We start from the raw sequence: 25,381 nt of genomic DNA, 5'->3' as shown, positions 1-25,381 counted from the left end.
CGAATGTGTTTGTGGTGCAAAAAAGCAGCGCCACCCCTTCTCAACAGACAGGTTGCCATGACGCTTGTGAGATGCTGCCCCTAGCAGACCAAAACCTTGCTTTGCCGTGTGCTTTATTTATGTGTCCACGATGGGAAAACAAACGAAAGTAAAATAGCATTCACCAAATGAAAAATACCGTATTAACCCAACGCACTTTCCATGGGCAACGTGCCAGTGAAATACGACGGAAAATCTTTTATTTCTGCAGTCAATATAAGTTTTCAGAACAGTCATTTCTTTTGAGGTGATTTCTATCAATACTGACACTGACATTTTCACCGTCCAGACAGTAAAGACGTGCTTATCATACTGCCCAGCAAATCAATCTAATCGTTTATATGGTTTTGAGAATTATCGCGTAGGATACTTGTTGAATATGAGGAAAATGAAATGAAAATGAATTATTGTATAGCTTCGGCCTGTAATCCGATGAACAAGCCAACGGATCCTTCTTGTTGTTTGAATTTGCAAAGATGCCCACAACCTTTTGGCAAAAGTACAGTACTCTTCTGGTAGATTATGGTGAATGTATTTAGTGCAGTGCAGGTATCTCTTCATAATGTTATGCAATCTATATTGTATACTGTGTTGCAGACAACAGTAATGAGACAACAGCAGTAGAATAAATCATTTATTTATACATTTGTCATTGTATTTGTATAGTAACATTTCATACCACTCATTCATATTTTCCCTAAACTGTTGCACTCAACAGTTTATGAAGATCTACGGACAATGTACCGATTTAAAGGTTTGCTACAAAACCTGAGTTTTAACTAATTTAATATTTTACCATAATTTTACTTGGTCACCATAAAAAGGTTAATGCCATGCATACAGACAAATAAATAATTGAATCAATAATTTAACCTGGGAAACAAAACACAGAGACACAGTTTTACTCTTGAAGGCTACCCATAATCCAGAGTAGCTAAGTGAGGAACAAATAGGATGAAAGATGATTTTCTAATTTAGGATCATATCTACCTATTATCAATGTCTATCTACTTTTTAGGTAAACTAAGCATTAGGTACAGTTTAGTGAGAGGAACAAAAACACGCATTGCAGGGCTGAACGGCCTGTTGTTATGTTATGTTATGTCAATAAAATTATTTATATGTGAAACACACACAGGCATATCAAAACATTTAATAATTAATCAGCTGCTAACATATCATCATTATTTAAATTACATACTTGCTGATTATTCAGACTGATAATGTCTGTCAGAGTTTATTCATAATTGAGAATTTTATTGTATGGCTATCAAGTAAAGCAGAGACACCGCCATACTCTAATTCTGCTTCTACACTTATGTCTACACTGAAGACACAATTGCTGGATTGTCATTGATTTCAAATGACTAAACAATGGATGCTCAAACCTGGCCCTGAACTCCAAATCCAGCCCTGGTTTTCTTCCCTCCCAGGTAACTGAGTGCTACTGATTGGCCAGCCTATCATCACACCTGACCCCCAGGTAAAGGGATGGTGGAAAACCAGCAGCTCTTGGTCATTGAGGACGATCATTTGAATAACAGGGGACTACATGTATGCTAACTGAAGTTGAACACAGGGCACAGATACCCGTGGAAACTGTAGAATACCTGCTTTAAAAACTATAATCTATAAACTATAAACTATAATAATAATCTTCATAATAATCTTAAAGTAGTCTATCTCTCCTAATCACTCCTGAATCACCTTTCAAAGATTACCCACAATTGTTTCTTTAAACACAAGACAGCACAGCTGAATGAATGAATGAATGCCACAAATACTACAACAATCACCTTTAAAGTTAATAATTTAATAATTCCAACTAAGCAATCATACTAGTGAGCTGCTCTTCAAGATAGGTATGGCTATTCTGAATTAGAGAGAAATACAAAAGTGGTTAAGAGGTATCTGGGGAAAATTAGATGACAATGTCCGTATGTTTTTTGTCCCTGGGTAAACTGATCCTGGGATAGCAGAGGGCCAGTAGGAGAAACTATGTTAGCAATGTGTTCACTGCTTAGGCAGATTATATGGCTTATTCCAGTCTGTCAGCGCTAACAATACAACACCACCATTGAGCAGATACCAAACAAGAATAAGGCAAAAGCACAAACAGGTTTGGCCTCTTTTTAAACCACAATTAAGACACAAATAAATATATGGACCAAATGAATTCATAAATACAGTATATGATAAATAGCAGCAATAGGAACCAAATAAAACAACAACATAAATATGCAGCCCACAGTAGGTTCATGCAGGCATGCAGCAATACTTTCCCTGAACATTTAGCTCTAGCAGTACTGTCAATACAACATTTGTAATCCTCCTATGCATTTAACTTGTATAGAGCTGAAATAAATAAAACATATTTCAAATGTATAAATACAAAGCAGGACATCACAATTCCTACATTAATGTTAAAGTTGAAGAAAACTATGGCATTAATTAGTGTAGCTTCCTGATTACACGTCTGCCCTGTTCCTATATGGCTATCAGAGGGTCCATACTTATTTATAACAACATAACCAAACAATATTTTACTATAATTGTATTTATAGTGCATAAAGTAAAACAAATAATTTAATCTGTGAAAACACTCTTGAATAAACTATAGGCTTCCAGATTAGCCAGATGAGGAACAAATAGGATCAAATTTCTCATTTAAAATCATATCTCCGGCACATTAGGTACACTTTAGTGGTAGGAAAAAGGCAAGCATTGCTGGGCTGAATGGCCTGTATTTTTGGACGCTTATGCTATTTTCTTGCTATAATTTACTTTTACTTTCATCATATACTTGATGTGTTTGCACAGGTGTTTGGACAGAATTTGTGTTATATTTTTGGTATGAGGACTGCTGCACCTGGTAGCAAGAGGGAAATAATCTTTTTTATTTGTCTCTTGCAAAGAAAGGCACAGGGAAGATTGATTTTGCAGCATTACTGTTTGTGCCGATGTGCATTTGTGTATGTGAGTTTGTGTGAGTGTGTGTGTGTGTGTGTTTGCGTGGGTGTGCGTGTGTTTCCGTCGGTGTGTGTGTCTGCATGTGTGTATGTGTGTGTTTGTGTGTGCACGTGCTCTGAGATGCTTTGTGTTTTATGAGATGTCACTGAGTTTAGCTGTAGATCCTGAGTGGACAGATTGTGCCATGTGCCGTCCTCACTTCCTGTTCCTTCCCTCCTGCAGCAGAACCCATGAGCCAGTCCCTGGGCTCTCTCCCCCAGTGTCTGCAGGTGTTTTCCAAAATGGACTCCCATAAGGATATGCTGACGACGACATTCATCTGTAATGCGGAAACAAAACCCTGATTAGGGCCAGAATGCAAGCTGAGAGACACAGAGCTCCAATCTACACACTGTAGCATATTGTAGCCAAATAAACAAAGAAACATGTCTCCATTTTTATCATAATATCACATCAGGACATCTCTGCTGCAGGAATACTGCATAATGTCCTTTTAGGAGGGCCTCCAGCTCCCCAGCTGATGAGAGTAACATGAAGCTGGCAAGAGAGTAACCTCTTAACCACTTTTGTGTGCACTAATTTGTCTTCTATGTACTTGTGTACTGTAGTAACACTTTGAGGAGTAGATTTTTTGGAATGGGTTTTCAAATCAGTGTTCTCAAACCCCATTCCTATCGATTACCAGCAGTGATTGTTACATCAGCATTAGAATGTTCAGCTCAGAACATTGTAATCACATAACAGTAATCTCGAACCTTAATGGGTTGTAGTTTACAACAGACTGGGAGTAACATAGATATGAGAGTTGCTACAATACATACAGCTTCCACATGACTTTAGCACAGCGAGGACATCATAATACAAGCGGTCTCTGTTCCTTTTGGGTGCTATTAAGGCAATGGGTTGATACCAGATACCAGATACATGCAGGTCCCATTCAGAGCCACACAGAGCCAGGATGGCCTAGAAAACACAGGGTACGCTTCAATGAGTAGGCCCACTGTTTGCCTCTCACAGTGAGTTGCTGGGGAGGCCTCCAGATCCAGGTAAACATGCATAGCCCTTCCAGCAGCACTGCTCCCTGCCATGGAAGCAGCGCTGAGAGCTAAGCTGGTATCTGGTATCAGATCATCGTGTGTTAATATTACAGTGTAACTCAACACTCAAGGAAAAGAGCAAGGGCCCCAGCTTATTTTCCTCAGCTGAAATACCTCAGCACTGTGCTGTGCACACCCTGAAATTAGCCATTATTGCTCAACCTGTTATTTTTTTTAAATGTATTTTTTCCAATAAGCTTTCACACTCTGTTCAGAACTATTGAGGCCATGTACACTCATTGCTCTTTGGTAGCTACAGCGCAGTACTAAGCTCTGTGTGATTTTTCACATTTCGTGGGAGGAAAGTGGCTTCTGGGAAGAGTGACATATTTGCGTTTACTGTACACGGTTGGGTAGAAGTTTTGGTGAGGAGAACATACTTATCTGCTGGAGAGCTCCTTCTTCAGGCAAACTTTAAATGAAGGTATCTTCTCCTCTGTTCTGTATCCCTGAGGGACAAAAAGGGAGTGTGAAAAAGAGAAGGAAAAAAAGCACTATTTCACAGAGGAGAGGAACGAGAAACCTTTATTGGATGTCTCTGAGATCGCCTCACCATAAGCTATTTTATAACCGGGCAAGGAGAGGGGAAAATGGCCACTTTTAATTCCAAGCATATAAACTTTGTATGAATACTAAAGATGAAACACCTGATCCCTTTCACCCTGAGATGAAACTTTAAAAAAATCATCCATGCATGAAACAAGGAAGTAACTAGTTTGGATAAGATGTCACTTCCCACTAGGTGGCAGTATTTCACTTTGGACCGAGGTATTTGACACCCAGTGCGTCTCCTAAGCCTTTGGGTCTGCCTCAATCCTGCTGTCACTTCAAAGCACCGCATAACAATAACTAAATCACAGAACTGTTTTTGACCTGCGTGGCACAAATAAGGAAATTTTCTTTCTGTCTACATCTTTCCCAGGATTGCCTGGCCTTTCATTCATTTTGTGGAAACCAGGTCTGACCAAATATTTACATTGTTAAAGTAATAGTAAAGATAGCTGAAACTACCATTGCGTGTTGCCTTTACAGCATGTTACTCTTATAACATGTTACGAGCAATAATAAAAGTATACATTTATAGTGCTTTCCTATAAAATGTTGCCATATTGCTTACTCCTTGACCAGCGGTTAACGGTTTCTGAAGAAATGTGCCCACAATGCAGTGCGGCGCACAGAGTTTAAGTTGCCTTGAGAGGTTAACCATTCACAGAGTGTCTATCAGATAAAGCGGCCGGCTCTGACAGAGATGGGCAGCGCTACTGTTCGGCCTACAAGTCTAGGCTTCTGGGCTGTCCGGTGTCCCCATAGAAACGGAGCTGTGCCTCTTTCTCAGGCTGATTGCGGCTTTGCGCCCCGTCCTGTCACCTCCGCCGGGGTAAACAGGGAGATACAGGGCATTGGCACAACCCCGTGCGCCCCGCCCTGCCCTCACCCGAGCCCGGCGGTGCAGCCGGTCCTGCATGATGCCGATGAACTCCTTGTAGCTCAGCTTGTCGTCGTGGTCCACGTCGAAGATCTTGAAGACCGTGTTGACCAGGTGGCGGGTGAACTTGTGCCCCGTTGCCACGTAAACCGCACGTGCAAACTCATCTATGCGAGGGGGGGGGGGGGGGGGGGGGTACAAAGGGGAGCGACGGTCATTTAGCGTCCAGGGGCACGCTAACACAAGCTAAAAACAGTATCAACTCATCCCAGCCCTCAACAAAACTAGGCGATAATTGCCACTCATTCCAACCATCAACACAAACTAAGTAACAGAGTCAACTCATCCAAACCATCAACAGACAACATGCAGACCTAGGTATGGGTAATGACTCAATAAGAAGCATTGGTAAAGACAACAAACCTTGACCTATAGAACGGCTGGCAAAGTTGTACATCTTCATGGCAATGGCAAAATCCTCCAGGTTGTTCAGGAACTGGAAAAAGGATCTAAACTCGTCGAAAGTAATCCCCTGCAGAATAAAGAAAATCATTCAAGTTCATAGTCAAGGACCATAAAACATCAATGGCGAAAATCTAATCTAAAACAGCCCAAAGGCAGTTAGTGTATGTGCAGCAAATGGCATGATGTACGTGCCTGTTTGCTCAGCTAACTGGGTTTTTCGTATTAAACGTACACATTGTCATTTTCCTTCGTTCAAGGTCTAATGCATCATGGGAATGAAAGCCAACAAGAAGATAGAGCCAGCAATGCATTCTGACAGTGGCACTCTGCCACCCAGCGATATTAGTGTTCCGGTCACAAACCTGTTGAGTCAGACTTTCTGACAGCTTATTAGAGACTTACTGATAAAAGCCCTTAGACTGGACTGTTCCAGAAGGTTCTGTTTCACTTTATTAGAATACCTTTTGAGTTAGACCAAGGACGGTAATTAAATCTCAATTTCTCACAGTTAAATATCAGATAAAACCAAGTTAGTTAGTCTTTCCTATCCCCATGGGGCAATTTGTTCTGCAGCATATCGGGAGAACCGCATTACAGTAATTGCACCCATGGCAACAGAAATATTAAGTGAGTTAATTAATTGAATGAAGTAATTAAATAATAAAATCATGAAATGTGTGAAAGGAAAGTTACCTCCTTAAAGCTTAGATACATAGGGAGTAAGTCCATGCCAACCTCAGTTGTGCTATAGCTTATTTAAAAAGCCAATGACACTTGGGATAAAGGTGTTTGGTCTTATTGTTTTTTCTTATATTTGGAGCTGGAGTTAGACCAGAGAGGGTAATTAAATCTCCATTTATTACAGTTAAATATCAGATAAAACCAACTTAGTCTTTACTATCCCCATGGAGCAATTTTGCAGCCTATTGGGGGAATCACATAACAATAACTGCACCCATGGCAACAAATAAGCATTGAAAACATTAAATGAATGAATTAATTGAATGAACAAATTACATAATAAAAGTGTGCAATGTGTGCAAATTGGAAAGGAACAGAAATTGATTAAACATGACAAAGCAGCACAAGCGATTCTCTGTAAAGGGTGATTAGAGGAAGAATATAATGCTATGTTTCATACAAACTTAATTAAGAGTGAGGCTAAACTAAACTAGCTAAACAATTCCAAGCAGCTGCTAATTACTTGCCGTACGTAATGCCAACTCCATTAACTCTAACACAAAAAATCTTTTTATCGGATGTCATTTTTTTTAAGGATGAGTCTATAATTTACATTTTTCATTGCATATCTGATATATAATGACAAAATGCTAAATCCAAAATTGAAAAAAGATACTTTTTATTCACCAGAAGAACAGTGACGAGCCGAAGAATGCGTAAAGGATGGAGCAAATAAAGCAGTTAATCTCAGCCTTTACCAGCCAGATAATCTGTTCCACACTTAACTGTGAACATCAGAGGAAGCCCGTAGTGTCTGCAGGACCTTGAAGATAACAACCCCAATGACAGAAAGGGCCTTAGCCAAACAGCCAGAGCACACACAGCGTTTTTTTCCCCTTCTTTCCCCTGCTATGAACAAGTTGAGCTGTCAACACGGTGGAATTGTAGCCATTTGGAATGGGTCAACCTGTTTGCAGTCTCCTCTAAAGCAGATTAACCTGATACCTGCATAAACACAAACAAAGGGGATGTATCCAAAACATCTCAGGGGTTGAGGATCGCTCTCCCCCCGGCCCTTTTGATTTTCACTCATGCGTTTCTCCCACAGAAGATCCTTCTTAGGCTGAGGGGCCCTTCCGACAGCCTCCGCCGCAGCGCAATACAAATGAACTAATGAGTTATATGTGCTGCTTTGCTGTTTTTACTAGGTGAACCCAACGATAAGACCCACTTCATTATCAATGCCAATCCACCAACAGGCTCCTTGAAGGGCTGAAAAGCTGGCAGCCTGGCCTCTTCATGTGAAGGCCAACATTACGGGGAGAAAAATGCAGCTTTTCATTATGGACCAACCTCAGACTTCTCTCAGTGGATGTTAAAGAAAGAAAGGTATGTACAGTGTATTCCACACTTTTGAATTTACGCCATATCTTTTAGTGAGTAGAAGGCTGGACAGGCTTCTGAAACCCAATATTCCAAGAGAGTATCTTAAGAGTATTCCAAGAGAATGGCACTAGAGCAAGTGTGTGGGTGGCGATGTGTGTGTGTGTGTGTGTGTGTGTGTATGTGTATGTGTACATTTGCATGCATGCATGACGGGGATCGGACGGTGTGTGAGAGAGGGCAACAGGAAACGGAATTGGGGAGGGAATACCTTCTCGTCGGGAATGCTCTGCCGCACGTTCTCCAGGTAGCTGCTGATATTTTCCACGTTGGTGTAGCGTAGCAGGATCCGGGCGAAGTCCTCCTCGCTGATGGTGGTCATCCCTTCGGAGTAGGTGAGAAACTCAATCTCCAGAACCTCTGTCTGCAGGTTGTCCATGAATCTGTGACACAGGGAGAGTGGGAGACGAGGCGATGACAGGGGCTGAGCGCGGCCACCTCTCTGAGACTAACACAGGGACGTCTGGTGCTAGAACATTCTCACGTTCCACCCCAAATTAAAATCCTTCTTAGACACAGTACCAATACACAATAGTTACCATGTCATTGGAGAGAGTGACACAGCTGCCTGTTAGTGTTTTTTTGTTTAAATACAAATCTTTCATAGCAGCAAAAACAAAAAAGTCAGGTTTGTGTTTATATAGAATTTTGCAAACAACCTTAACCAGAGTCACTTACAAAAGTACTTCAGTATGATAAGCTAGCTACCCATTCAAGTAATAAGCCTGTAAAATTATTAAAGTTTTTATTTCCTATTTTTAATTGCAAGTGTAATCACGGTAGGAAACATTAGAGGTCGGGAGGTTTTCATTTTATTGAGGATAAGTGCTGGGCAGGTAAGTGTGTAAGGCCCTGTTCGTCATATCACAATCCTCAAGGGCCGAAAACTGCCACCCGCCCTATACCTGGGAGTCAGGTGTGACGCTGTCTGGCCAAACAATAGGACTAACTGTTCAGTTAATTACCTGGGAGAAAAGACAACCAGGGCCAGATTTGGATTCACGGCCCAGATTCCCCGAGTGAAGTGATTTGTGGGAGTCACATATAACAGAAGCTTTTCTGTGACAATGGTGTGATGTTTATGACAAGTGTGTTACGGAGCTCTCCTACAGCTCACCACAAACATAAACATCGGCAGTTATTTTTATTCACGTGACGGAATTATGAAAGCTCACCTGTAGAAGTCATCAAATGTCAGCTCAGCTTTCCCTTTCCTTCCGAAGAAATGCACCAGGAGCGTTGTGTCTGTGGTCAGGGTCTCATCGGCCAACTGCCCAGGAAAAGCATTTACACCACTTCAGCTCCCATTTTTCACTTTCTCAGAAGAGGGAGATAGACATTTGGGTCGTGCCACAAGCAAATCAACGTAAATTTAAAAGACTGATTCACGACGCTTACAGAAGCAAGGGTGCTGGCATCTATAGAGGACACACACACACACACACACAGATTTACAAACGCACGTGAACACACAACTGCGCAGACTGCGTGACAGAGTGAACGTGAAGCCGACACACCCACGCACATCCATGCTCAGACACGCGTGAGACATGACAGCAGACCACACCACCTTTTTCTACATACTACACAGTCTACGTCTTTGGCTTTGCCTTTGCCGTATGTTTCTCAGTGTTGCAGCATATCTGTCCTTGAGTGGACAAAGCCCCACAGGATGGATGAAGGTCAGGACCATCGGTCAGAATATGGAGGCTCATTGCCCACTGTGAGCCAATGACAAGACCCATCAAAATTTTGACCAAACTGCCCATCACAATATGCAGCCCCCTTGCAAATGAAGGGAAAAAAACCCCAGCAATTAAGTCATTTTCTTATCAGAATTATGAGGTAATTTCCAATATGTCCTATTTGATTACAGGTGTGTCAAATCTGGAGTGCTGAAGGGCTGCAGTGTCTGCAGCAGCCATCTTCAACCTGAAGGATCGTGTGAAGCCAAATAATGAGTAAAATGGCAAATCACACCCAAAGCCAGTAGACACTGCTCCCCTCCAGCACTGGAGTCTCCGGGATTACAATTTGGTTCAAAATGTGGCCTGAATTCCAACGACAAACAGAGAAAGAAAGAAAACAACAGTTCGTAAGTGATCCAGCACCAAATCTAAGGGATTAAATTGTTTATTTGCAATTGGTTTGTAATCTGGCAGAGAGCGGGGCCTTAATCCTTTAGAAAGACATCACGCAGCTCAGAAAAAGGTGTTTTTTTTACCATTTTAATGAGTTAATGGCGTTAATCTGCACTGTTAGAAACTGAAAGCCAGTCATTTCACATTGTAGAAAGCATGGGTTGAGTGAGTCCATTCAACACACTGGTGCTCCAGATACCTCTAGTCTATGGTCCCCATGGGTGCAGAGCTTAAAACAAAAAGAAGACATTGGTCCTTGACTGGCTGCTCATCTAGTTCATCTGGACTGAAACGGTAAGGAAATGCAGCACAGGAAGAAAATTCAAAAGTTTGCCTTCAGAGTACATATTTTTCAGTGTAACACGTTTTGTACCGTCAATATATATGTCCCAATCCACTCACTGTACGACAAATCAACAGAAGCCACTGCCACCCATTCACAGAAAGCAGAGATAAAACAAACAGTCGGAATAGAAAACACGACACAGCACAAACACGCAGATATGGATGGGGAGCGGGGAAGGAGGGAGGGTTACATTTAACCTCATTCATAAACACAGAGGAGTCCCTATGGAAGCAGCAGAGGAGTCCCAGTGTAACGGGTTACGGCAGAGAGAGAGAGAACACGACCACGGACTGGGGAGGGATGGAAGGGTCGGTGAAACAAAATGGATGCCCGTGTACTGAGGGGGACTGGACTGACGGCACAGCTACCTCGGCCAGGTCTGAAAAGAGCACTTTACTGGTGCTGTGCTTCACAGCCTCCCAGCAGCTCTTGGGCACAAAGTCCTCAGGCTCTTTTTTTACAACCTGTAAGATGTGTGTAAAAATGAGCACAAAAAAAAAAACAGCTATTAGAGGAAAGTGGTAAGAGCCCATTCTTACATACAGTACGTACATTATTAATAAGATACTTTACCATTGAAAAGCAGAGGTGTGGATTCAATTAGCACTCGTCCTTAACGTTGCCTCACGGTTGAACACAAGCTCTGTTCGTGTTTGCTGAGCTGAACCAAAATTAACACACTAAAAGTGTTTGCGATGCAAAAAACAAACATTTACGTGTGTCAAGACCAAGATAAATTATAATACATAAGTATGAGGTCAATGTAAGTCAGTGTTACTTGTCATGTTTTATTTTGTTTTTGGGTTTGAATTAACAAAGCAAGTGAGCCAGCATCCATTATTGAAGATTGAGGTCAAACCAGAGATAGGACATGGAGTATGAAACTGCCATTGTGAATGTACAGCCATATGGAGGATACCTAGTAAAATTATCCCCAGTGCTACGCAGAAACACCAGTGTGACTCTGAACACTGCACGGTGTGAGGCTTAGAGAGCAGGGGTTACAGCTGAACTGTTGAACTCGCCGTCGATGACAAGGGTGCAAAAAAACCGGCAACAAGCAATACCAGTCAGTCAAAGCCCACCCCGTCCGCCGCCCCCCTGTGTGAGATGATAACCGTGTGTTTGCGAAACACAGCTGTACGAAGGCCTCCATCAAGCACCCGGGCACCTCTGCAATTGAGCGTGCAGCCTTCAGCAAGGAATTCCGTCAGATCCCGCTCGGAGACAGCTGTGTCCCGCCAGACTCCACGGGATCCTGAGGCTCGCAGCTGAGTGATGACATCGCCAGGTTAGCCGTGTCGCTACACCGATAGATCTATATGTGCGTGCAAGTCCAGTCTGTCGTCTGAGGCCTGACGGAGACACCGTTTTAATATAAACACAAAGCTTATTCGGTTTCCACATCTGATTTATCTGCCACAGGTGCTGGGATTGTTTTGAACCGAGTAGCCCTGTCGAACTGGAGGGTCCGCGGTTCGTTCCTCTGTCAGAAAACCCCCAAAAAACCGATACAGTGCATGAGCTCATCATGGAGTCTCCTAATTTATCATTCTGGAATATTCTACATTCTGAAAATGCCACAGTGTAAGTTTACCTGTCCATTAAATTACATAACTGAAATTCTCATGTTAATTAAACAGACAAATAAATGAACCTGTACATAAATAAATAGCCCTGGAACGTTACAATAGCTCAGGTACTCACAGGTACTCTCTTTCCTTTCAACACCCCCTTAAGCAGCTTCACAGGTAAGCTAAATACCTGAACACCTTTTTACCCCAGCCCGACGGAAAGCACTCTGGTCCGCACCCTGAAGGGTACGCCACTGTGATCTGTTGAAGGCTCCGTCGTTACGTTATTTTTTTTGGCTTGCAGCAGGTGAGCCCTTTCACGGGGAGAAAGCCCCTCATGTCTCAACACTACTTCACACAGATCATCAACAGCGGCCAGGCAAGCTAAGGGGCTGGTCCTCCGACATGTTTCTCTGCTTTCTTCGACAACATTTATTTATCTTTCCCTCCTTCCTCCTATCCCTCCTTTTTTCGTCTTTCATTCCTCCAGGGAGAAGCCGAAAGCTGAGACACCGGATAAAGCAGGGCTCTCCCTCCTCGCTTGGCGGCTCGAACTAGAGACGGATTTACAGCGCAATCCCACAGCTAATTAAGAGAGCTGCCGTGAGCATGCTCCACTGCTCCGGCTCAGCCTGTAAAACGCTGCGCGGTTGGGATAGAACGGAGGTGGAAAACCCAACCGCGCTACGGAAGAGGAGCTCTGAGCGAAAGCGCTGCCTTCGCCCCGCTAGCCTTCACAGCGTACGAGGCCCTGCCGCTCATGCACCTTGACTAACAAGGCGCAAAACCAGAGCGCTTCACGCATTAGCGCTCCAGAATCTTACACCGTGAAATGGAGGAGGGGGGGCGGGGGGTGCCACCCTGCCTCGCCCCCCTTCACACGCAGACTCCCGCCCCCCCGAAACAGACCCATTCCTGAGGGGTTAAGTCGTTCTCGCTGGCATCATGCTCATCATGGTCCAAATATCACGAAAGGTAACCTGAGCCTGAATACCACTTTTCAAGTAACTGTAAAAATAAAACATGGGGGTCTGGTAGAGCTGTGTCAGTCTCAGGCAGAGGAGCCTTTTAAAGCTGAAGTTTGGGAGATTGTGCCTCAAAGGGCCTCCACCTGACACAAGACAAGTAACATAAATCATCTTCTCCTGGCAATAGGACAGTCCTGCTCCCTCTCAGACAATGGGCATGTGTTTCAGAGGGTGTTTCAATGAGCCCCATTAGGACCGCATTGTCCTCTCCCTCAGGTACTGAGGCACGAATGAGGGTCGGGGAGTTTTGCTTTTATCCAAACATTACACATTAAATGGAAAAAGGGACCTTTGACTCCTGCTTGTCACAAAAGATGAGGGGAGAAATGAGAATATAATAAGAGATCCAGTAACCGACAGTTTGACGGCTACCAAAAACACAGGGTCATCCTGATGTTAGCTTTTTGTTCATCGTAAAAAGGGACTGAAGAATATAATTACTGTCCATTATGAAAGGCATATTTAGAGAATTATTCTGGAAACCTATTTGCCTAATGTTGCGGCTTTGTAGCTCCAGTGTTTTCACAAACATTCAGTAACTAAATCCAATTTTTCCCCTTAAGGCCTGCAAGTGAACAACTCATTTTATACCAAACAATTGTTGATTAGTAGTCATTGTATTGAAGTTGTGGGTGTCTGCAAAAGCTCAGATAGTCTGAGTGTTTTTGAGAAGTTGTGACGATGTTTCCCTTACGCAGGGTAAGAGCCTCCCCTATACACCCTTCTTTTATCTCTGACTGACTGAATTAGCATGGAAAGCAACAGTAACACAACTCCTCACCGATATAAAAGTGATCCATACGCGTTACACACAGGAATAAGTACATGCACTGTGGATGCCATACGTACAGGTATGCTGCTCACAGGAGAAGCTTGGGATCCATAAAGCTGCAGAGTCTTACACCCACAGGGAAGGGAGGATGCAGAGATGAGAACAAGGGGAGAAGAGAAGAAAAGAGGAGTAGAAGAAGAAGAATCAGCATTAGAACAGGTAGAGAAGTTCTTGAATTCAATTTGCACAGGTACAATAGTCATACAGATTCTTTGCTTAAAGCAGAGATCATCAAATCATGGTCCTTGAGGGCCAAGAACTGCTGGGTTTCCACCCTCCCTTTACCCGGGAGTCACGTGTGAACACATTGTTCCGCTGATTCCCTGGGAGAAAAGAAAACCAGGGCTGGATTTGGACGACACGGCCAGATTTGATGATCCCTGGCCTGAAGATCTACAGAATATGGAATAGTTTTCTATGTTTTCCCATGTTTCTGATGGGTTTCTTCTAAGCTGGTTGCCATGGGAATTACTAAAACATTAAAACACAGTAGACAGAGGAATGCTGGACAGCTCAAGATGCATGTGAAATGGATGGAAATGGATTCCCAAAATCTGTACACCAGGCTCTGGACCATGCACAACATAAGTATGTAAGTAACACAATTGTTTGGATGCTTGAAATTAACTCTGAGGTGAGGATAATAAGCTGTAGCTAAAAATGTAATGAAAAAAAAAGTACATTGTTCTGTGCCTTGGAAAGGCTGTTATTGCATACACATGAATAACACTAACATTTTCTGGTTAAGAACTTTAGGTTACAATACAGGTTGATGAATGGCGGATCATTTTTTATCCGAAGGCCTAATTTACCCCGAGACAGCCACAGTGCATTTCCTGTTATGTAAGAAACCACTTGATACAACTTTAGGGCCAACAGCACACCAAGGTCAGTAAGACAGTCCTGTAACAGTGCTTTATCCTGTATCGCTAACGTGATAAAAAAAAAGACGTTGAGGGCCCTTCTTCTCTCTTCAATCAGATGCGTTTGTTAACACACGCCTGCATACGCTGCTCAGAGATGAAAGCTGCTCCACCAGCACCCCCATCCTGCACACAATTTGGGTCGTTCAAATGGAAACACAAACACCCAGCGCACACACGTCACAGCCAAAAGGCCATTACAGATCACCTGCACAGACTGCCGTCGCACTATTGGGTTCCGTTCCTCACCGTGATCGCTTCAAATCGAGTTCTCTGAACCCAAAGCTTTGCTGTCATTTCTACAGGAGCGCACAGCACGCCAAACAGCAGCAGCCACACTTGTGTGCAACGCTCCTAAATCCCGCTAGGGGACCGGCGTTGATCGAACATGGTGTCAATCTTACCAGCAGCGCTGATTTCTCCATGTCTCCTTTCCTCTCCTTCTCCGCGTTCTTCTTGCGGAAGATTTCCTGCAGCTGAGGGGAACAGAACCGTGACCCAAATTATTTCAGGTGATGACAAACTGCAGCTGGACTACGTTAGAGGTTTAGAACATGGCCGTGCACAAAGCAGGAGGACCCATACCACCAGGAACTCCCTCTTGTCCACTACTTGGTTCCCGTCTGCGTCAAACATGTTGAAGGCGATCTTGAAGCCAGCGTGAGGCTCTGGGGAAGGACATTTCGTAAGAATCAGTACAGAAGCACTGAACATGAAAAAAAGATTTCTTGGCACAACATTTGGAGAAGTCTGATATTACATACTGAAGACCACCCATCTGGTGAAACATTTACACAGTGTGTTCATGCACACAAAAAACACAACAGATATGTGTTGGGTTCATTTATGCATTGTTGCGCTCATGCAAAAAAAAAAAAATTCCTGCACTATGCTCAAATTGTCCAGTCTCAAATCTACAGAAAGAGCCAATTTAATTTGTGGGAACGCCATTTGATTTTTGTTCGTCAATACTTCATAAACATTTTGCCACAGCATAGAATATGTTATGTTATTACTATGTTTGTGTGTGTGTGTCTGTGTGAGCATATATGTGTGTGCATAAGTGTGTGTCAGCATGCATGCGTGCCTGCATGCGTGCATGTGTGTGTGTGTGTGTGTGTGTGTGTGTATGTTTAATGAGTTCAGAGTAACAGGTTCATTTCTGAATAAATGTGTACTCACTGGTCAAAATGCAAAGCAGGAAGAGGTATTCAGTGTAAGCGATGATGCCTGGAAGAGAGAACCCAAAGGCTGTGTTTAGAGCAGGTTTCTGATGCACAGTGTCAGAGCTGCCCAAGACATTTCCTCAAGCCAGCGTGTCTGAGGCCAGGCTTAAAATGTTTACGCCAGTTTAAAGCTGGGCTGTGAAAGATAAATCTAATTACCAAGCTTACCTGGGCATGGTGCATGCACAAACACCACACACACACACACACACAGACACACACATACACAAACTAGACACACACACACACACATACAAACACACACCACAAACACCCACACACAAACCACACACAGAGATACACACCACACAGGAGAAAAGCCCGGTGATCCTCGCTTTGGGAATGATAAAAATCTAAAAAGGTGTCTCTTAATTCACGCTTGGCGTTCTCTCCACACAAACAGAAACTTTACAACATAAGTGACCTATCTGGACACAAACCCAAACAGAATTAAAGCAGGCCCACTGGCTCCTGGGCCACTGGCTCCCGCGCCTCCCCCCGTGTTTGGATAAGGAGGTGTAAAACATTCTCCAGCGATCTGTCACTGATTCCCGATGCCTGATTCGGGTTTGTGTTTCTCTTTGTTGTGCCCGGCCCGCTTTGTTGTGTGACGGGGTGGGGGGCGGAGGGGGGAGGAAGGGAGACTGTCAGGGAGCATTTCGGTAGACTTAGGGAAGCTGTCTTGCAGCCACTGAAAGCATTCCCTGCCCTTTGTCTGGGGAGGAAGATAGTGACCAGAGTGCAGATAGTTCTGGGTGACTGCTCTGAGTGTTATGGGAGAAGAATCCCGGAATGGGGCTTGCTCCAGGGAAAGGCACAAAAAGAAGAAGAAGACACTCGTGGTAAAGAGGTATTACATGGGTATCGATAGCCAAGCAGGAGAAACATAGAGAGAAGCACTTCGTTTCCGCCCAGACATAATTGTATCTTGCATGTGCTGCTGTACAGGTGAGCTTGATGCCTGAGGACCTGAGGATATTATTATTATTATTTTTTTTTTTTTGATTTAAAATAAAATTTTCGTAGAAGTAACAAAATAAAAAAAGGAAACAATTGAACCATTCCATTTGCAGAAACTCCACAGCAAATTTGGGCCTAATCCGGCCTGAACTGTTCATCACTCTCCAGAGAACCACACATTAAGCTTTCTGCAGGAAAATCTTTCACATTCCAGGCACATTTCATTAATGCCACACACCTTCACTCTTGAAGAAACAAAAAAAAAACTTCACATGCCCAACCCCAAAGCTCAAATAAATGTTGTCAGACAATACAAAGAATTCCACAGAAACACTTCATATAGAGTGTCAGTCACGGAGATGTAATCCAATGCCATTCTTAGAATTCATACTGTCCGCAGCGAACTGGGGAGGAGGCTTGGGACGTGTCTCGACATCGCAGAGTTCAAACAGTCCGGTGCGTTTTCTAAAGCGCAGCTTTTGTTCCGAGATCAATCCAATCCTTTTCTTTCTTTCTTTTTTTTTTTTTGGTGGGGCTTCGACATTTAACAGCAGGATTAAAAGCCTAAATCCCAGCATTGGCACTTAGCTAAAGCAACAGAAAAAAAGACGAAAGAAAACATCCATGCCAGAGCACTTCAAATGCAGGAATGGACTCTTCAGGCTAGCAGTGACTCCCAGCAGCCAATGGACCACCACTCCACCACATCGTTCAGTCCAAAATGACACATGGGATACAAATGGTCAAAGAGGGTGGCATTCATAAACATAATAAAACAAAGTCAAACAGACCATTTTAATTCCACATATTCAGGAATGAATAACCGTTGTCAAAAAGGTGTCCTGATTATTTATATGAAGGGAAGCTATGGTTAGTTAATGTGGTTATTTAAGAAGTAGGATTGTAAAACATGCATTAAAATGAATGATGTGGGTATAAATATCAGGAGTGCCCTCACACTGCCACTGTGCTGACAGCAGAGGCTGTAATTGCAGGCCTGTTTGCTGAAACACACAAACACAAGAACACTGAAGAGCAACGTTATCTTCAGGATCGTGCACTATAAGCTTATTCCCCTTTCCAAAGGCACATAGAGGATACATATCATGTCCATTCACACCAGCAAATGATCTAGAAGAGACAGGTCCCAGAGATTATGCAAGAACACAGTGATCTTACTGCTAGATTGGGGGAATGCACGCAATTGCAAAATGGTTTCCCAAAGTGTTTTCATGTTTTACTTCTGGAGGAAAAAAACCTGGAACCCTGAAGTTAGCAGATGAAATGTTCTTGTGTGACTTCCTGTACAGTAAGTACATATCCACTGACCCAGTTTTCAGATTTTGCAAGCTGCTCCTAGAAATTACACAGATGTCATCTTCACCTATTTATACACTGAAGTTGTCTGAAGTAGAAACTTGGATAAGTTTGTGGAACACATATATTGGTTTTCATTGTTTAAACAGCAACCTGATCATCATATTTTTCTAATAAAGCAATAATTTAATTCTGAGATTCTGTGCTGGATACTAAATTCTGTAATAATGTGCCATGTAGCTGTGGACTATAGTTCAGTTGGATGCATATTCACTTGTTCTTGACATAGACCACTTTTTAAAATATACAGTATACTCAGTATTTACGTTGCCTCAAATGAATAATAAGATTGTAGAGTTTCCTGGTGATATTCAAACATAAAATGCATTGTATATACCTCACCTTGGTTGTTAAGATTTCGGAAGAGTTTGGATGATCCCTTCCAAACAGGAGGAGTCTCTGACAGAATCTTCTCCAGTTCCTACAAATGTATAATGTATTCAGTGGATTTGTATAAACTCCTATTTTACATTTTATTCAGCACAGATAAAATTTACATAGAAAAACACATCAACGTGTGCATTTTATCGCAGCAAACTGCAGTAAACTCTTGCCATGTTTTTGAAAATATGTATGTCCTTCCCAGAAACATCAACAGGAAAGTGATTAAATTACAGCCGCACATTTTTATATGAACATTGTGACACACACATAGCTTTGATCATACCTGCTTTGTAAGAGGCTTCCATGGCTTCTTGTCTGGAGAAAAAAGGGAGAAAGAATGAATTCATTCATCATTCGTTTTATCTGAAACGTGGCAGCTTTATTACTGGATGTGGCTGTGTTGTCACTACTGTGCTTATTATGCACTGCAGGAATGCTATTTGTTGACCACGTGTGACTCAGATTTATTGAATGTATAGAGGAGACAAAACTGGCTGATAAGTGAAGATTCTCAGACAGGAACCCACTGAAGCCCAAGTCCGCACATCCAGGAGTGCATTCCACCATTCAATAAAAGCCTCGGCCCACAAGATAAGAGATGAGGATTGTAAAGCTGGCTGGATACTTCAGACCTCCACTATTGCAGCAGGCTGATAACAGTGACAATGACCCTTCACTCCACACATTGGGAGACCCGTCCAGATTTATACTGCTGAGCTGATAGTCACACACACACATCAAGCTGATCACCATCATAATACAGGTGTCTGGACAAAGGGTAAAGACCAGTGCACTTCATGCTGAACATAACAATTCCCCATCGCAGCTCTTTTTTAAATAAGGTTTATATTTACAGACATTCATTTTTGATATGCCGCTGTAGCTATCTTGCAATCTGTGAGGACGGACCGTCCATTTCATAACTGGTTAACCTTTATTTAACAGTTTAACCTTTTTAACCTATTTGTCTGCTGAAAGGGACCGCAACAAACCACAATCAGTCTATTGCTACTCAGGTAAAATCACAAGGAGCGTTAACTTATTTTGGTTACCTCAACATAGTTCTCTGACCAATATCATGGAGCATAATTTAGTATGCAGTTAAAATTATGATCATAATTAACAGACAATTTGTTTATAGAGAGAACTTCAACCCTAAAATATCTGCACAACCCCTGCACAGGGGTATATAGGCAGGTTCAATCCACAAAGGTACAAGAGAAGTTCCAACAATCTCTTCAGCATTCGATCTATGTCTGACAATGTATTCTGCTGCCTTTCCCAAGGCCATTTAACCATAGTCTAAACCCTCCCTGCATTAGCTCATTTGTTGCGGCTGGTGCTTTGCTGAGAGCAATCCTTTAAGAAACCAGAAAGCAAGACCATTTACACTGGCAAAATTTAAACCAATACTATTCCAAGCAAACAGATGATTCTCATGGAAGTCCTTGAAATGTCCTCTTTCCTCCACAGCAACCGACTTGAAAAGACTTCAGAGTCTCCCAGCCTTGTCTTACAGGGGAATTACAATAAGATCCCATAAGTGAACCGGTGAATATAAACTAATTTAATCTTTTAATCTAATTTTGCAAATGAACCTGATAAAATATAACCTTTAGTTTCATGGGACATGTGCAGATGTGAAGGATAACCCTAAATAGGAAATTAAATAGCAATTTAAACAGCAAGTCCCCTTCAAAATCTAATAAGAGTGAAACCAGATTAATTTCAAAAACATGCTTTGCCTCTTTACATAATAAATGACAAGGTCTTATTTGGTAGTAATGCTATTTCAGAAGGCGTTTCCTGAATTCACTGAGTACACAAAAAGAAAACACATTTTACAACCTCAACATAAAACCATAAATTTCATTATCCCATTTCACAACACATTAGTCATTAAAGATGAGCGGAAGTGAATGATGGTGCAACGCAAGCTATTTGCACTAATGCTCAGAATGTTTCTCTTTTAAAGGATGCTCTCGGAAATCAATCTTTCAAGAGTACTCTCAGGCAGAACTGACTTTTTTACTCAATTTGAAAAAGTTGGAAAATCCAGGTTCAGAAAGTAAAGGTCCACCACAGTATTTTGTTCCAACCACCTGGACTTGGTAATCAGCACAATTCTTCAGCCAGGAGGTAGAATAAATTAGTGAAATCAGCTGGCTGAGTTTATAGGTGGAAGAAAGACATGGCAGGACTTTAATTTCTGACCCCTGGACTTTCCACCTCTGTGTGTGTCTAAAAAGAAACAGGAAACCCCCCCCCCCCCCCCACCACCACCACCTAATTTTGTTTCATTAGAAGGGAAAAACCACACCTGAAGCAGAAGGCCTGTCCTTTTGTCTGTGTGTATCTTTCTGTCTGAAAGTCTTCTTTCTAAAGAAACGTGCGGTAAACGTGATGCTGGTGTAGATGGCTCTCTCCATGCAGGTGTTATGACTGCTTGGGTTCTGGCCAATCACAGCTATTTTTATAACACTCATGAGGCCTTCCCTTTTTGAGATAAAAGGGAGCCGTTACGCTCCATAAACGCCACCAACAACCACCTTTTCAAAACTCACTATTAGATGCAGGGAACAGAACAGATAGATTTGCTCCGCCAACAGAATCTGGCTATTTTTAATCTAAGAGACAACAGTAAGTAAAACAGCTCACTTTAAAGCTCATTTTGCATAAACACAGGGTGTTTAGTAATCGTCTTATAGTGAGCATTACTAATGTCAGCACTGTTATTTAACTGAAAAGGAAATAGCTACTGTATTACTGGTCCTATTCCTGCAGGGATTCTGATACCTTGTTTCAGTGACAAATAGTATAACTTTTATTCAGTGAGGACTCAAATAAACGATCTCAGAGTTGAATAGGCATTTTCACTGTATAGCGGCTGAAATGGTTTTGATATGGTACTTACGTTTGGGCTCGTTCATGGTGACGGACTCTATGAAGTTCTGAGGAGTCATGTACAGCTGCCCTTCGTACTGCACCGAGCTGAAGAGACGAAATCTGTGCTCCTGAGATGACATGAACATGTCTCTGTCTTCAAAGTCAAATTTTCTGGCCTACAACAGAACATGAAAAGAGCATAACATTTTTCTTTCTGCTCGGAATTCCCTGCATTACAGAGAACAACTACGTAAGTGTAATCTCACTCGAGAAAACAGAAAAGAGACAACAAGCAACACAACATTTATCTCCAATCAATTAGCTTGGGAGGCAGAGCCAGTCTTTTATCTGACAAGATCAAATGAAACACAAGTCAAGATCCACACATCAAAAAGGGGTACTTTAAAAACGGCCCTGAAATCTGATATGCATTTGTTGTGTAATAATTTAGTGCTGTTTTTCCTGGACTGCCGTGGTTTTGTTTGTATGCATGTATGTCTGCCACATCAATGAGCAGATTTAACACGCTCCTCCTCGTCAGCCCATGCGTGCAGGAACTGAACTTTGCTTCAAAAAGCGTGCGAGCGCTTATGTCACCGCGGATATTTAATTCCAGCCCAGGGAAGATAGTGTCCCAACAAATGTTAAAACCTGGCGATACCAGGGTCTGACCCTGTGAGGACAGAAAGCCTCTCTCTCGGTGATGGCGGGCTGCCAAGCCCAATGGGTACGGAGTAGACACCCTGGAATGCGTGCCGCGTCTACTTATTACCCTGATCAAATGTCAGCCCCGCTGCCAACATACCGTGTCCTGTTACCTCGGGCCTGGATTCCTTCGCCTCAATCCGCAAGTCAAGGTTACGTTTTCCCCCCCGAGTAGATAAGAGTGCTCGGACAGAGAGGGACACAGAGCCGGTGGAGTTTTTTGCGAGCTGGAGGAGGTCAATTCCCAGCGCTTCGCTGTTCCATTAACGTGATGAAGGCATTTCTCCCGGGATCCCACGGACCCCCGACCCGCAAACTCGTCGGACAGGTCCTCTGCCGACGTTCAGTGACTCTGCCTTCTGTTTCCTCGGCTAAAACTGTGAGAGCGCTCTGGAAAAGTCCAGCTCTCCACCTGAAATTCCAGCAGTGCGAAATCCTCCTCTCGTTCTGTTAAACATGCTTGGTCCTGGTACTTACATTACTGTGTATCAGATCATTATTGTTTCTTCAAACTGTGTCCAATTCTGGTGTATATTGCACAGGGGCCAGAACCCTGTGATTCCACAGAAGAACCTTGTCTAGTTAAAGGGTTCTTTGTCAGGCAAAATGTTTTTTTTTGTATATGAGTTTTCACACGCCACACTTATGAGAGATGATTCCATAAAGAACTACAAAGGGCTCCCCTATGGAATCAAGAACACTTTTTTCCAAGAGTGTATAGCTTAGCACTGGTTCATGACCTTCATAGAAAAGCATGCATACATACACATTAGGGCCGTAGGTAATCGGACATTAACACAATTTTAAAGGGCTATACTTCCTACATTGTCCATATGAATGAAAATGCCCGCAAATTGAAGCTGAAAGTTCACCCTTTAATTTGAGTGTATTTACATCCACGGAGAGTGAACCATGTAGGAATTACAGCCCTTTGAAATGGAGCCACTGTGCAAATAATTATGGACCTTATACTGTATATACAGAAATACATACATACACACAAAGCATGCTTAGCATGTTCTTACATTTGCATACTATTATCGGAAATGGTAATACACTGGTAATTAAAACACCGTTACTGTGAATGAAAACAGAAGTTTGTTATAGCATTATTTTTTACAAAGATGTGCAGACTTATGACAAGACAACCGCCTGTGTTGCAGACACTGTTTCTTTGTGGACACAATCATTTGTCTTGAATTCGACACTTCAAACGCTTTTCTTAGCTGCGGTTCTATTTCCATCTTTCTAAAAATAACCATTTAACCAGGCATGGAGACAGCTGACTGATTAAAACATAGTGACGGTCTGTAGCATTGCATGTATTATAAATGTTGCTAAAAATATGCAACCAAGCTGAGTTTTGATAGGATACAGTGGAATTGCACAAATGCTGTTGTTCCAAAATTCAAAGAAAGTAACATTTTGGACCGAAAAAAAGCATTAACAGAACTACTACGATCATATTGGTCTTAAAATGTGGACTTTAGCATGCAATATACATTGAACAAAATTCTTAAATTCTAACGGGCCCATTTAAATCCAGTTGGTTAATTTCTATATTAATTACTGTTCGGCTAATTGCTGATGTACTTCTGAAGTGCCTCAATACAATACAAACTTAAACACTGTCAGTTTAAAAGGGATCTAAATAATGTATGGCATTATGCAAAATCTAATATTTTGCGTAATATAACCACATGCTATTTTATCGCTTTCTTAGAATACATATAGTGACATTAATATTTTCCAATGTTCAGTCATGATAACTCCGATACAGTTCGCCAACAACAGAGCAGTTTGATCTAGGCCAAACTCAGCAACGCCAACTGCTTTGAACTACGGTTATTCATTGCTAACAGCATACGAATTTTGTTTAATAATACGATTAAGAACGATTCAATGTGTTCTATTGTCTACTCCATGAATACCTCTGGTACAGTATATGGCTTAATGAACTTCATATGGGGGCATGTTATGATATCTGAAACGTAGATTGAAGATCGTTCTATTTCAGCACCTCCACACAGCGGATAGCGCTTTTTGCGACAACGTTACGAAGATAAAAGACAACAGACGACATTAGAACGAAACTCACCCCCACCTATTTCCCGGATGCTACATAAACCTAATTATGGCCTGCCATGTAAATACTTACAGCAGACTCTTTCGTGGTTTAAAAGAGCGCACACAACACAATATGTATAACCCATGTGGTATTACGTGCATACGGTTTGAGAAGATGTATCTTTCCATTATCATTCGTGAAAGTGGTTGTTTATGTAAATAAATCAATTCGTCAGAAACTTTCTTTAGTCGTCGAACTTAAGTAAGTTTGTAAATGTATGAGAGCGATCACGTAACACAAGCACATCCAGATGAACATTACACGGACACAAACATGGTACCTTTCCTTTCGCAGCCACTGAGGGTAGAGATGGAAGCAGAGATCGACTGCTACTTATGTGCCCCGGTCCTCTCCTGTATTTGTGGTCATACATTTCGCTGAAGAAATAATATGCCACAGCACCTCCGGTAGCGACACATATACCAGCCGCAGCAACCTTAAGTGTGCTCGGTTTCTTGATTCTCTGTACCCCGAACTTTAAATTGCACGGCAGAGATCTGAAATTAAGCCTCGCAGACGTATGTACCATCAACACGAGTTTGCGTAAAGCGGCCATTGCTCTTGCTTTGATACTGTATACAGGGACCGTGTTCTTCCCATGCATCGCGAGATGTGGATTTCACCCCGTTTCACCTGAATACTGAGAGGGTGCACAACCCTGATATATTAGCGATGTGTCGGGGCCTGCAATCCCAAACTTTCAGCCCAACCTCTGCTCCTGGTGCTTTACATGAAAACGTCAGGAGAAAG

General features: G+C 42.4%; 1 protein-coding gene across 1 annotated transcript; it reads right to left on the bottom strand.

Annotated features, from left to right (window-relative positions):
* Positions 1-660: 660 nt before the first annotated feature.
* LOC133135178 (calcium uptake protein 3, mitochondrial-like) lies at positions 661-25,134 on the bottom strand. The gene is made up of 15 exons (XM_061251988.1): positions 24,912-25,134; positions 21,827-21,974; positions 19,196-19,227; positions 18,871-18,949; positions 16,148-16,195; positions 15,551-15,633; positions 15,370-15,441; positions 14,060-14,107; positions 10,977-11,072; positions 9,297-9,391; positions 8,333-8,504; positions 5,956-6,064; positions 5,542-5,699; positions 4,487-4,555; positions 661-3,328 (listed from the first exon to the last, which is right to left on the bottom strand). Exons 1-14 carry the CDS (start codon positions 25,002-25,004, stop codon positions 4,487-4,489), a joined length of 1,302 nt encoding a protein of 433 aa, XP_061107972.1. The 5' UTR covers positions 25,005-25,134; the 3' UTR covers positions 661-3,328.
* Between the last annotated feature and the right edge of the window lie 247 nt (positions 25,135-25,381).

This window comes from Conger conger, chromosome 8 (genome assembly GCF_963514075.1).
Source record: "Conger conger chromosome 8, fConCon1.1, whole genome shotgun sequence".
NCBI lineage: Eukaryota > Metazoa > Chordata > Actinopteri > Anguilliformes > Congridae > Conger > Conger conger.
This window is presented reverse-complemented; position numbering and strand designations above follow the sequence as displayed.